The sequence below is a fragment of the Mangifera indica genome, chromosome 7 (genome assembly GCF_011075055.1).
Source record: "Mangifera indica cultivar Alphonso chromosome 7, CATAS_Mindica_2.1, whole genome shotgun sequence".
NCBI lineage: Eukaryota > Viridiplantae > Streptophyta > Magnoliopsida > Sapindales > Anacardiaceae > Mangifera > Mangifera indica.
The window spans coordinates 13,946,720-13,961,977 of NC_058143.1; the positions used below are offsets into that span (position 1 = coordinate 13,946,720).

At 30.7% G+C, this 15,258-nt stretch overlaps 2 protein-coding genes across 2 annotated transcripts; both read right to left on the reverse strand.

Moving 5' to 3' along the window:
* Positions 1-3,138: 3,138 nt before the first annotated feature.
* LOC123220550 (protein FAF-like, chloroplastic) lies at positions 3,139-4,664 on the reverse strand. Its single transcript, XM_044642801.1, has one exon. It carries the CDS (start codon positions 4,451-4,453, stop codon positions 3,782-3,784), a length of 672 nt encoding a protein of 223 aa, XP_044498736.1. The 5' UTR covers positions 4,454-4,664; the 3' UTR covers positions 3,139-3,781.
* A 9,827-nt stretch (positions 4,665-14,491) lies between these two features.
* Positions 14,492-15,115, reverse strand: LOC123221505 (protein DMP10). Its single transcript, XM_044644343.1, has one exon. The coding sequence runs from the start codon at positions 15,113-15,115 to the stop codon at positions 14,492-14,494; it is 624 nt and encodes a 207-aa protein (XP_044500278.1).
* Between the last annotated feature and the right edge of the window lie 143 nt (positions 15,116-15,258).

Here is a 15,258-nt window from a genome sequence, read left to right on the forward strand (position 1 = left end):
TTGGTTGAGAGTTCCTAAGAAAATTGAGCTTATGGGTGTCTAAGAGCATATTTAATGAATTAAAATTTTTATTGAAATAAGGTGTAGCTTCAACCATGTTTCGAACAAGTTCATCGACACTGGAGCTACAACTTTGCCTTCGTTAGGAAAATCTTCATCCACCACAGGATTTAAGACATCCTTGTTTGGCTGTTCTGGTGCTTCCATTACGTTTTCTACCACAAAATCAACTGCTCCTTCGTTTTCCAGGATGTTCCCTATGGGTGCATTCATCTTCAAATTCAACTTCAACTAGTGGTTCATCTTTATCTTTCTCGGCTTCTACTGGGATTTTAATCCCTCCTAGTACATCATTTTCACAAATTACTCAAAGTTCAACATCTACAACTTCACAACCCTTGCTAATATCATCTTCATCATCCACAAGCTCTTCTAGCTTTTCATTTGGAACATTGTCTTGTCAACCTTTATTTAGCTTCAACTTCTTCCACAACCACAATGTCTAACAAACTTGCCGCAATGGCCTCTTTATTGTCTTTTGGCGCAACATCTTCAATGCCATTATTTTCTACTGTCACTACCACCACTGCTCACCATGCCATGGGTGCACATCATTCGCATTGCACGCACTCTCTGTGCTACATCTAAGAAAAACAATCCCTTAGACCGAGTGATGGAGTACGCAACAACAACTCTCCTTGCTCTTAGCTCTACAATAGAAGAGAGCCAATGGGACTAAATGAATGCTAGCATATTGACTGAATTGTTGCTTTTGGGTGGAAAGCAATAGTACGAAATGGGCAAAACAAAAAGCCTTGCGGAGAACTTGTGCCACTAGTGTTGGTGAAAGGAATTCATTGGTCGAGCACATGTTGGTGTTGGTGGAGAACTCCTCAGTGGATTAGATACAGGCAATGGTGGAGATGATGAACTAGACGTTGGATTGGATGCTTCTATAATGATGGTGGAGATGAAAATATTGGTGAATCGGATACAGGTGGAGATGATGAACTAGATGTTGGATTGGCAGCTTCTATAATGATGGTGGAGATGAAAATGTTGGTGAATCGGATACAGGTGGAGATGCTGATAGTGATGCAAGTGAAATGGATTGTAGGAGAAAGGAAGAAAATGTATCATTTGTTAAAAGTATTTTTAAAAAAAAAAAAAACAATTTGTTATAAATTTAATTAAGCAACTATGGAAAAATAAAATAATTTTCATTAACAAATGAGAATGATAAGTAAATAGACTTTTCTTACCTAAAATATGAAAAATAATTGTTTTATCAAAGTTCAGATGTGAAAAAGTCTTTCAACCCAAAAAATATTTATGATTTCATAATTTTTATTATAGGCCAAAGGACTATTTTCCTGCCCAAGTTTTAATGTAAAGACACTTATAAAATTTTAAAAACTTAAATACTCAATTATGATCTAGTTTTTATTAAAAATTTTGATTAGGGTTAATAGTAAAATCGTTATTTAGAAAAAAATTAAAATTTTATCATAGTTTTCTTCTCATGTTTAAAAATCTCACAATTTTTTCTACCCAAAGTTTAAAAAGTGAAAATTTTCTCCTAAGTTTTTTTTCTCTTCTCTCCAACGACAATTCACTGTCACCAACTATCAGTCGTCCTCCCTTCCATCTTATCTCTCTCGCAATATTAGAATGATTGGCCAACGCATGATAAAGAGATCTTGGTCTCTTCATCTCATGACAAAGAGATTTCAGTCTATTCGTTATGCTTCAACCAACCATTCTGACGGTGAGAGAGAAATAAGATGGGAGAGAAGACGACTGACAGCCAATGGCAACGAATTGTTACTAGAGAGAAGAAGAAAAAACCCTATAAAGAAATTATCACTTTTCAAATTTTAGGTGAGAAATAATTGTGAGATTTTTAAACTTAAAAAATAAAATATAATAAAACTTTAATTTTTTAAATTTTTTAGTAAATGATAGTTTTATCCCTAATCCTAATTAAAATTTTTAATAAAAATTAAGTTATAAATAAATATTTAAAATTTTAAAATCTCGTGAATATATTTTTTTCTTTACATTCAAACTTGGGTGGCCTTTATTATATTCCTTACATTTACTCAACTTATGTGGATGTCATTTCATATGAAGTCCCTCCATTCCCTTTTTAGCTGACATATGATATATTTAGCTCCACACCTACTATTGTTCATGTGATATTATTATCATCACAATTATGAGAACAAGTCATATAAATAAATAAATAAATAAATAAATAAATATATATATATATATATATATATATATATATATATATATATATATATATATATATATATATATTACAAATTAGTTGGATGGAATGTCAATTCGATACGAGAAGTAATCCATTCCAATCAATTGTAATTTATTATTAAATATATAACCAAAATCATTTTAACATAAAAGATAACTTTGTTTGATGGTATATCTCTCCTCCAAAATTAATAGATAAGGTCTTTAGGCTTAAGTCACAATAATGAATATTTCTCCTTTAAAAATAATTTTTTACGTTAATTACGTTAAATTTGTTTTTTGACCTGGTCTAATCATTCTAACTCCAAAAAAAAAAAAAAATTCAAACAGAACCCTTTTTGTAACAAATTGTTTTAAAACCATGTTAAAATTACTAATTATAGCCTCCTCAGCAGTAATCACGGTTTTGCCTTATCATGTCTTTAAGTAAGACTACTATTATATTATTAAATATCATCTAAACGTATTTTTTATTTTAATTAAAATAAATAAAATATTTTCGAGATATTTGAATTTTGACTTACTAAAAAAAATATTTGAATTTTGTTTTAGAAGAATCACACACACTTTCGCTATGTATACTTATTTTAAACATATAAATATGTACACATTTATATATGTCATTATATCATTAGGGGATTTTGTATTAAAGATAAAATATTACCCGATTATGTAATGACATATATAAATAAATATACATTTGTGAATCTAAAATTAATAGACATAATTTTATTATTATGAAAAGACACTGGTGAAGCTATTCAAGAATCTAAACAATAACCCATAAAATATATATATATATATATATATATATATATATATATATATATATATATATATATATATGTATGTATGTATGTATGTATGGCGAAAACATTTATATTATAATTAAATGACTTATTTAACTGAAGACATTTTCCAAAGACAAGTCTAATATATTTCAAGCCTTCATAGGGGCAACCAAACCATCTAAATTTGGCAAATTGTAAACAAGTCAGTTCCCTCTTCTCTCTATCTCTCGGTCATCCCCCCAGTTGACACTTCAAGTTACCATGGATCCCGAAAAATTCCCTCATATTTTCTCCTCCTCCATTATTGGCTGATATACATGGACAACAATGACAGCTCATAACAAAAACCCTAAAATACATTAGATCTATCACATCAACTGTACATGAGATTAAATGGTTCATAGGTTTTAATAATTAGGGGCAATATAATTTTCAGTTGGAGTGATAGGTGTAATGTATTTTGGGTTCAAGTTCAAAAGAACTGAGAAATGAGACATGGGTTGTTTGTCCCTTTGTAATTCAGTGCACACAGCCCCATGTGAAGAGGTGTAGAAGTCACCTGGTTGTCACACAATGCTGCCTCCACACATGGAGGTTATTATGGTGGTGGTGGTTTTCAATTCGCACCTCATTACATCTCCTTGATAATTCCCCCTTAAATGGCCACCCCTCAATTCTCTCTTCATCTTTCTCCTCCTCTTCTTCCACTGCTTCTAACTGTTGTTGTTGTTGTTGTTGTATTCTTCTTCTTCTTCTTCTTCTTCTTCTTCTTCTTCATTGATTAGATGCAACCTCAACCGTCCATCTTGCCTTGAAGCGCGTAAAATCTCCTGGCGATCGATTCTAACTTCAGTTAACTCTAGTCTCCCGTCTGTTCTAACAGACCGGAGAAAGAAACTGGGCTGACCGTTACGGTTGAAAGACGAGAGTGGAGGTGGAAACTTCTTTAACTGTCTTTTCTCACTGACATTTTTTCTCCCTTCAGCCCTTGTCGGCAAGTCCACTCTCGTGTAATTATCATCTTTAACATTTATCTCATCCGAACTCTCAAACCCTAAGCTTTCAGTACATGACATCAACCCATTCACCCCACTGCCCATGAGGTCGATAAACCCAACCCCTCCAGGGTCCTTCTTCTCAAACATACTCAAGAATGGCGGTGGTGGAGGAGTTTGTGGTGATGATGATGACGATAATTTAAGAAGAGAGGATTCAATAACATTAGGCGGACGGTAAGTTTCAGCGGTGGTGCTGATGATTAACCCTAAGCCTTCTTTGTGTTTATAAGGGGCTTTATTACAATCTGAATCGATGGAGTTGTCTGTGGTGGCGGCGGTGAGGCCTAGAACAGAGAAAACACTCTTTTTGCAAAAGGTCATCATCATGATATAGAGAGACAGTTGAGAGAAAAAAGGAAAGGAAAGGAAACAAGAGAGAAAAAGAAGATGAGGGTATTAATAATAACCTTACGTTGTGACAAATAAAGATAGGGAAGAGAGAAAGCAAACGTGAAACCTGAGCTGGAGTGATAGAAGAGCCATGGTCCCAAGGAAAATGGCCAAAGACTTCGCTGTTAGCTCATCACATTCAGATTTATCTATCTTCTCAATGTTGGTTTCCTTTATATAGCAGTATATTCGCATTTCTTTTATGTTAAATATCTATTTGTAGTAACAAGTCTTCACATTTTCAGATTAAAAAATAGTAAAATACTAAAGTAATTGGAAGTAGCTAGTAGAAATGGGCAGAGGCTTGGTTGTCAACATCATCCATACATATGTTGAAATACAATTGAAGAGTGTATGATGATTTATACATTAGACATGAAAATTCGTAATTAGCAACTCATTTGTTTTGTTAAAAAACTTTATGCATGTAATATTTTTTAAGTAATATTATATTTCCAAACTTTTGATATATAATTTAAGCATATAAATAATATATTATTATGTAATTGAGTGTTATTTTATCTTTAATTTAAAATCATTATGATAACACATTATTCGTATATTTTAATTATATATAAAAAATATATACATATAATTGTATTGGCATTTGTGCATATCTTACTTCTGTTAACAGAAGTAGTATAATCATGGATGGAGGGCTTTTTTGTGGGCATGCATTGAAGTTGTCTGCATGCATGAATGGTTATGAAAATCAGCTTAGCCAATGAAATTTAAGTGAATTCGGCAAGATAGTTAATTGAGTTGATACATAAGAGATGAAATGAACTAATGAATGCATAGTGTATTGGCTAGCACTTGACACCAATTATGAGCAATAACACAAAGTTGAAACAAGGAATATATAAATATATAACAAATAAGATAACTTGATGATCTAAATCTCCGTGCAAGTTGATAAAAAGGTAGTCAATAATCACAGAAAGAAAGGAACCACATCCAGTTAAGGCTGCCAGAGGGCAGAGGGTAAGGTTGGCGGTGGCCGGTTTATTTATATATATTTGACTTCTAACATTCAACATTCAGATTATGAGAAAGTGCGTACATTGCCAAAAGAAATTTGCCAATGTAATGTTAGTGTCGAAATATTATCTTTAAAACGATATGCTTGAACAAAGATATAGAAAAATATTCTCATCACATGACGCAAAGATAACCATGTTGCCAATGTAGCTGTGTCTTTGAAGCAAGGGTAAGATTAACATCATCAACAATCTCATTACATGACGCAAAAGCAAGAATTATTGATTGTATAATTTTGGAACAATCAACATAGATCTTTGACTCTAAGGTTAATAAATCTAGTGAAATATTAAAATTTTTAGAAAAAAGATCTAAATTTAATAATTTATTATATTTATAAAATTTTAATTTACTTAATATAATAATTATAAGTCTGATTATTATATTCCAAATTTATTGATTTAATCTATAAAGGCAAAGTTTCCTGTTTTTTAAAAAGAAAAACCATTATCGTCTTCATATTAAAAAATTATTTTATGGTGCATATACAGTCAAACAAATTTATTTGAGGTGACGCATAATATTGGATATTTTGGGATCATATAATAAAATGGAAAAATTTTAAAAAATAAGTTAAAAGAAGAATCATATATAAGATTTGATACAGCTATGGAGGATTTAGACTTATCTGTACAGGATCCAAGTTTGGCGTATGCTCCTACATAAACCACGTACTCTTGCATAGAAGGCTAAAAGCCACGAATGTTTTTTTTTTTTTACATCTTTAAGAATTATTTCCACAAATATAAATAAATAAATACATAACTAAATAAAGAGGAATGGTATGTGCATATATATTTGATATATAATTTAAATATATAGATAATATATCATCATGTGATTAATTATTATTTTATTTTTAATTCAAAATTATTTAATTATATGATGATACATTATCTATATATTTAAATTATGTATCAAAAATATATACGCATAATTTTATTAACAGTGAAAAAAACTTTATAGGTTTTGATTTTGAAAGTTATAATGTTGTGGCAATGAATCATTTTAAAAGAAGAGAAAATGGTGTGTATATATATATTACAAATTTTTTCATATGGAGGAATTGAAAGTAAACTCATATATGGGCAAATTAAAATTAATTTTATACATGCATATTATGATTGTCACATTACGTACTATAATTAATGAATTAACACATGGATAGATATTAATATGTGGAGAAAGGTCGCAAAAGGGATGAGATAAGATACAAAAAGGGTGCCATGTTCTCTATTTTTATATTTATTTTACGCGAATGATAATTTATAATAGTGGATGAACACAATCAAATGGATTATTGCTAGAATGCATGTACTATATATTGATGTGTGTGATTGAGGTTTTTTCAAGAGAACCTTAAGTTAGCAATATTTCTCTTTTTTTTGGCCAAATTGGCAAGCGCATTGGTAATTTGTTTAGAATCACCATTACATGCACATTGGGCAGATACTCTTAAAAATCTGCTTTGTAAAGAGTGTCCAAATTTTTGTAAGCACGGCTATCAAGTCTTAGTAACGTGGAATAATGTTATGTGTATATTTTTTTTTATATAATTTAGGTATACAAATGATAAGTTATTATATGATTGAGTATTACTTTATCTTCAATTTAAAATCATCTAATGATATAATAATATATTATCTATGTATCTAAACTATGTACAAAAAGTGTGCATGCATTGTTTTATTGAGTAACATGAGACTAGATTGAGTTAACTAGAGTGTATTATATTTTCTAACCAAAGGTTTGGTCCAAAACACTTTTCCATTTTTTGATAATATAAATAATATTCTTTTTACTCAAGATAAAATTTTATAAATGGAAAAGAATCTTAACATAACATCAAAAAGTTAAATTTTATATTATCTTTAATCATTTCACTTTTCACACTTGTCATATCACCTCAAATTAACTTTTAGATATTAAATTTGTAATAGCACCGTCTTCTTTCTCACCACCAAACTATCACCACCAAGTTATGGTCTCCTTACCTTAACAGAGTACACCACACTCCCAACCCTGCAAGCCATCTCCTCTCTCTCACCCACCATCTCTCCCGTCTCTGTCACATGACTAGTCAAGCACTATCAACTTCTCTCTTGCACCCACCATATCTCTTTTCTTGCTCTCGTTGTGTTCTTCACTTTCGATGATCCAACCCCATAGCTTTGTGCATGTTGACAACCCAATCCATTAGTTAATCTTCACTCATGAATCATATTAGACTGAGTCTTTGTGTATATTGGCAAACAAATTCATCCTTGGTTCTTTGTCTCTTATGAATCACATTTGTGCATACTGATAGCCCATTCTAGTTGTCCTATTAGTGAAATTGTGGTGGTCAAACAACCATAATTTGTAAGGTTGAAGAAATAATTGATGGGTTATGGTTGTTTAGGGTGGTGGCTAAGGTTTCCAAAATTGTAAAGACTGAATTGCAAGTTTCAAACATATAAAAGGGTCAAACAACATCTCTAAAATGTTAAAGTGAGATCTATAAAAGGGCTATATTTTTTAATTTTTTTTTAATTTGAATGATGAAATTATTATTTTATCTTTATAGTTGGAGAAGAGTCTAGGTCTTGTGCTCGAAAGCACCTAGTTGTTGTCTTTGTGGGGGAGCCTTTGAAGGGAGGCAATAGGTTTGGGTTTTGATACACACTAGATAGGCTTCAAGATCCCTTGCTTGAAGACACATTGTTATTGTTGTTGTTGGCATGAACAAGTGATAGTTGTGTGGCAAGATGGTGTTCCTATTATGAATAATCCCTCTGAGGGGATTGAGGTCTTTGATGATGATGGTGTTCTTGAGGTAACATCATATTGTTGTTGGGCAACATTAGTAGAGACCAATGGTCACATTCGATTGTACAATCACACTAGGTGTTGACAGTTGTGCAATTGTTAGAGTTAGTTATCTTTTTATGGCATAATTGAATGGTCCTAAGTGACATTACAATTTGAGTTAGATTCTTGAAAGGTTGGTCACTAAAGGCTTTCTTGTTTCATCTTTTGTAGGCCATCAATAGTGTATTGTTCATGGCAAAAGAATAAGGGGAGAAGAGTGTTATGTTGTATAATAGAAGAGAACTTAATTTCTTTAGAGTGACCCTCATTCTAGTGTCAAACAATTGATCTGATTTTTTGTATACCAACTAAAAGTGCATAATAATGAACCTTGTGTCAGAAAGGCAATATTAGTGATTGAAATTAGTTATGTATTTTTCATATCCATTATATAATAATGAATGGAAGGACGGACTCTCACTAGATAGAAAAAAATTTTTAACATGGTTAAACCCACTACTTGGAAGCTTACATATCATATTTATTTTTGAAAAAATGTTCCGGAAAAGTCCTTGTTGTGTATACAAGGAAGTAATTTTTTGAAAGCCCCTCTATGAGAAAGAGGTAGAGTTACTTGTAAATATTATATCTAAGTATTCCTAATACAAGTATAAATATAAAGATTTATTTTTATTCTAATAAGACAAAAATAAAATAATTACATTGATTGCATGATATTAGTTTGAAAAGATATTATGACTTTTCCCTATAGACATGGGAAGAAATAGAGAGGTGAATTCATAGGTGCTAAGAAGCTAAACTATCAACTTGAGTTTTCTTCATTATATCTGAGTAATGAAACTTCATTTTCATTTTTACTGATTCAAATAAAACCGAACAATTTATCTCAAAACAATCTTTGTTGAAGTATTGATTCCAATGAATTTGATTAAAAAAAGTTTTAGGGAATATCAAAATGAATTTCCCAGAAACTAACTATAGTTATTGGTGATTTAAAATGAGTCATTATCAAAGACAGCATCAATTGTGGGAACCCTTTATCTTGATGTTTTGCGTACAGTAATCAAAATATTAATTAAAGGATTACCACCCACATCTTATCTTCTTCAAGAAATTAAAATTGCCACACGTGTAAGGAAACCATCTCTTCACATGGCAAATTGACAGACACTTAACCTAATTTTGGCATCTTCTCTCCCACACTAACACTATCGTCTCCTTTCTGGATAAATGTTTAGGTGTCTCTATCATGCTTTTGTTTATATTTTTCATTTTATTTTTTGATTAATTATGCTTTTTGTTCTTCAATGGACAATTCATAATTGGTACTGATTTATCCCAAATTTAATCTGGTCATTTTCACTCATAAATATGAAAATGTGTCAACTGTCGATTCCAAAATGTGTTTTCAAACACAAGCCATTAGAGAGAAAAGAGACAATTTAATGAATTCCTTATAGCTTCAATGATACGAGGAAATTCATATTGGAAAACAAGAAGAACAAATCAATCAACCAAAAAAAGAAAAAAGGAAAAAACTTTATTAAAAACCCAAAATAAATGGTAAAATGAAAAAGCACGGGGTAAGCTTAACCACAAACCATGCACGATTATATTCCAGGAGACAGCATAAATTAGACATGCACCTATGACTCGTGGCCAAGGCAAGTTGTTGATATATATAGATGATGCTCTACTAATTCTTTTGATGATCTTCATATTTATGATTGGTGATTGCTCATATTGCTCAACAATCACCAAAGAATAATAATAACATCAGATTTACTTCCACATGGAAAATATTTCCCCACTTTCTCTTTTACTATTCCCACCCAAGGTTTGCAGAAAATCACATTGTCACCCTTTGAATCCAAAAACTACAAAATATCACTCAAAACTCAGTCCTGTTAAAAAAAATTATAAATTTTATTTTTTTCCCAAAATTTTTGGGAAAAAAAATCTTAAAATGATATTGTCGATTACATCAAGATAGGTGTATTTTGGTCATCACTGCCCCAAGCAAATGCATGATTCTGGCCTAGAGAGTTATGATTTCTATCCAAGAGATCATACCTTGGGTGTGACTTTAGATCTTAGATTGCATTATGCAATGACTAGAATAATATTGGAAAAGTGCAATTTTGTTGGATTTAGTAATATCACACTTTTTTATATGATTTGGACCACAAGATCCGATTAAATCATCAAAAACCCTTTAGGGGTAACAAGATAGTTTCATAAAAATTAAATAGTTAAGGTTTTTTAATATAATAATTTAACTACTTTTTGGTGATAGAATTAAGTTTTGAGTACATTTGTAGATTTTAAATTAAGGGGTGGAAACTTAATTTTTCCAATCCTTGGCGTGGGAAATTATTTTACACTGACGATTAATCAACCAATAAGAAAAGCAAAAGGAGAAGAGGATATGATGCCTAATCCTAAATAGCCATTGAATGAATGTCCTATAGATTGATGATGATTTGAGGGAGGTTCTGTTATATATATATATATATTCTCATCCAAGGGATGGCTTAAAAGCACCTTTTCACTCGAATTCAAACTTTGTTAATGAATAAAATATTTTACACAGTAATCAAGTGTGAAGTTACCATTTTATCCTTAATATTTCTCTTTTTAAAATTATCATAAAACCTCATATTAACAAAACCTAAAAATAAACTCTTTAAATATCTAATTTATATATGAACCTGCTCATTTCATTTTCCTTTCACCCTCACCCTACTTTCTCTTTTCCCAGTTTCAAGGTTAAATGATGATAAATGATAATAGTAATTATACTAGTAGAAGTATTGATAAAATTATTAATAATATATAATCGAGTGTTTCGGGGTGAGTTATAATTTTTAAAAATGTTGGGGTTTAGGGGTTTTCTATAAATTCAAAAATTTTAAAATTTCAATATACCCTTTGATAGTTTCAAAAATGATAAATATACCCACATAACTTAATAGAATGTAACAAATTAATAGTGATAATATCATATTGCAGACTATTGGTGCTATAATAGTATTTTCAAAATATGATGGTGAATATAATAATTGTCGAAGGAGTGGCACCAACGATTAGGATTTCTAAAAAAATTCAAGAATTGATTTGTGAGTTCTTAAAACTTTTTAAGGACTAAATTATCATATTTAAAATGTTTGGGTTTGTTTTGTAAAGAATTTTTTTCTTTTATTTTCAAAATTAAGGGATGATAAAATTACTATTTTGCTCTTTTAACATTAGCTTTTGCAAACAAAGTTTAATTTTGAGTGGGAAAAGTGTTATATATGTCATATAGGAGATGAAAAGTGTTTTTAGGCCAAACATTGGGTGGAAAAATGTTGTTTATTTTATATATTTTTCTCATTTATTTGTCATGATCATTACTAAATGATGTAAAACACGCACATTAGATTCATTTAAAGTGTCAATAGGGCTCTCATTGAGTCAAGTCAAACTAAATATTATTGAGATCGAGTTTAACTCAATAAGGTAGATGTCAGGTTTGAGTTTGAATTAAGATATAAATTGCTAAATCAAGCTCAACTTAAAAAATTATAGTTAAACTCTATTGTTTGTACATTTATCAATTACCAACTTATATTCAAAATTCAACATTGGTTTGTATGTGCAAATTTTAAAATCTGAGGGGTCAAATAAAATTTTTATAGTAAAATATAAAAATTTAACCAAAAATTAAGTTTATGGGGTAAATGAAATTTTAAAGGGCCATAAATGCAAGATTTTTAACTTTTACATTTCTATTGATTTCTTTTTCTTTTTGAACAAGTATATTAACAAAGAAACAACAAGCCATCAAAAGAGATTTAGAAACAACATATACTCATCCTGCCAGAATAGCCTAGATAACGAAGAACAGACTAAAAAGGCTTGACCCGTAATCATACAATCTAAGTAGGATAGAAGATCAATTAAAAATCCTACAATGGCAAGGTTCAAGCAGGGGACAAATAAACAACTAACCATAACAAATCTTTACAAAAAAATATGTAGGATTGTTTGTCAAGAGAAAAATACACCAAAAAAAAGAAATCTACACCAAAGTATTGAAATGTAGAAGGTCTAGACCAAGTGTGGAGGTGGCAAGAAGCACTACTCGGCAAACTTAAAACCTCTCTTACAAATAAAATTCTTATGTTGACCCATGTAATTCTATTGAGAAGATTTCCCAAGCCAAAAGCTATTGATATTATACAACTCACGTGAGCTCACATGCTCACTGAATTGATAAAGTGCGAGTTCAAACTTGACTCAAGTAAATTCTTGACATGCCTAAGCTTGAACTCAGTTTGTTACTCACAACTCAACTCATTTGCAGCTTTAGTATCACTGCATTAAAGATAATTAGTTGTTTGGACTCCAACAATTTGTTTAGGAGACCTAAATGATCATAAAATTGGAAGTGATGTATAACTTAAAGGATCGAATGACCTAAGAGGGGGGTGAATCAGACAATTTAAAACAATCTTTATCTAATTAAAGAATTAAACCAATTTAATCAAATTAATGAATGTTGCTTATTTTTAATACAATTTATGAAAATGACAAGAATATTTCAAATAATCAATACAATAAAAAACACACAACATAAAGTATAAGTTTAAAGGAAGAGAAAATTAAACATGCGATAAATAGTGGTTCGGCACAACTCGGTCTACGTCCACTCCTCCAAGTTATCTCCCTTAGAATATTCTACTAATTCTTGGTTAACCAAAAACTCAATAAAGTTTTTCTTCACAATAAAATATCTTCCAAAGGTGTTATTAACCTTTACAAATGCTAGAATTTAATTTCTCTCACTAGAAATTTTCTAATCTCTCCAAGAGTAAACTTTACTCTTTTATAGTACGAATTTTGATATGACTTCAAAATATAATATCTCTCAAGAATGTATATGAAAGTTTAAGTTTAGTATAACTTAATGCAAATAAAATTACAAAGTATATAAACAAGAGTTTTGATTAGATAAGAGAATTTATAAGTAAATACCTCAAAACTAATTTACTCTCAAATATGTGAAAGTTTTTGGTGGCAAAAGTTTTTTTCGATTGAATTTGATTGGGTTTATATAAGGGAAAATGAGAAAAGTTACCATTATGCACAAAAACTAATTGTTTTAATTTTCTAAAAAGCACAAAATTTGATTGATCGGATGTAATTCAATTAACCGAATGTGATGTGGCACTCTTGTGGTGCCTACGTGACACTTACCGTTAAAAATTTCAAACCAAAATTGAGTCGATTGGATTTAATTCGATCAATCGAATTTTTGAAAGCCAAAATGCATGGCTTTTGGATAATTTGAAAGCTGTCATCGAATAATTTAGCTGGTCAAATTCGGTCAACTAAATTTTATTACATTTACCCCCTTAATTTTTGAAAACTTCATTTACCCCCTAAACCTTTGAAAAGTGACAATTTAACCCATATTTCAAAATTCTTTCAAAACCAACTTTGAGATATGAAAATGTAGTTCACAAAACTTCATCATTTTAAATGAGTTAATAAACTTTGGTGAAAAAATTGGTTTAACCCAATAAGTTTGAAAAACAACATTTTAACCCAAAATATAAAAGATATGAGAATAAGTTTTCAAGTGAGTTATCACATGCAAATAAATATTCTAATCAAAATAAATACTCCAAATTACAAATGTATTTACTTAAACTTGAGTTTTTCTTCAAATCTTAAAAAATTCTTCATTTGAGTATTGTTTTTATTTCCATCTTAAAACTCCTTCAAGTGCATTAGATGAATTCTTGCAATCTAAACTCACACTTAAGTATAATCATTAGTCAGTATACTTAGGGATATATTAGTTTGAGTCAACATGACTATGATGATCCTGTAAAAACACTTAATGCAATTGATGTCTTTATTTACTAATGATATCAGTGACAAAGCAATTAGTGATAAAATACAAATTGGATGGGGTAAACTTATGATACCTATTTATTTATCTTAAGGAGTGCAAGCGTCAGTTTCAGCTCTGATCATAGTTTATCCTTCTCTTAATATAGTTCATATATATATATATATATATATATATATATATATATATGGTTTTGAATACACAGATCACCTAAAATTTTATCAAGTTTGTGGTTTTCCTTTGCAATTTGGGCATTTCTTGGCCGGCGCATAACCAATCCCTTTACGTTTTGTGGGAAAAATCATGAACAGAAAGCTTGCAAAAGCCCCAACTGCTATAGGCAGATTAATCATCAATGTGTTTTCATTAGCCCCAGCATGAGGAAATAAACACCTTTGCACATCAGTGCTACTAGTTGCAAATACCAGGAACACCAGCAGTGATAAAAGCGCATGCAAAAAGTCTTTTGAATGGATTCTATACTTCTGCAACTTACGAAACTCCTCATTTTTGTTGCATTTTTTGCCAGCAGCATTTACCTTTTCGATGTCGGTTTCTTTGTCTTCCTGGTCTTCTTTGTTGAAGATGTAGAGGCCTTTGAATGTAGCAATGCCGTAAAAGAGCTTCCCATTTTCGTCGATGAAGCTGTCAGTGAAGGAGGAGAAGAAGCAAACAACTGAACAAAATACAATGATACTTAAGGTGAGGTACTTGTTCGCCGGCAGGCAGGAGCCACCGTTGGAAAATGAAGGTGCAAGAGCTTGGAATGCAAGGACTGTGCCTGTGGGCAAAAGGTTGGCAAGGTTGGCTGCTGCGGATAGAGACTTGGACCCAGATTTTGTCATATTATTAGCAATAAAAAGGAAAGTAAGGTTGGGAAAACAAGTTGTATGGTAAATTTAGTACCTCAGGCAATGATTTATAGGCAATTGGGCTGGTGGGTTTGGCTAGAATATTGTGTATAAGTATGTTTCTACATAATAAATGT

What these genes read in the sequence shown, in the direction of transcription:
- LOC123220550 (XM_044642801.1), bottom strand. Translation starts at nt 4,453, where the DNA reads ATGATGATGACCTTTTGCAAAAAGAGTGTTTTCTCTGTTCTAGGCCTC.
- LOC123221505 (XM_044644343.1), bottom strand. Translation starts at nt 15,115, where the DNA reads ATGACAAAATCTGGGTCCAAGTCTCTATCCGCAGCAGCCAACCTTGCC.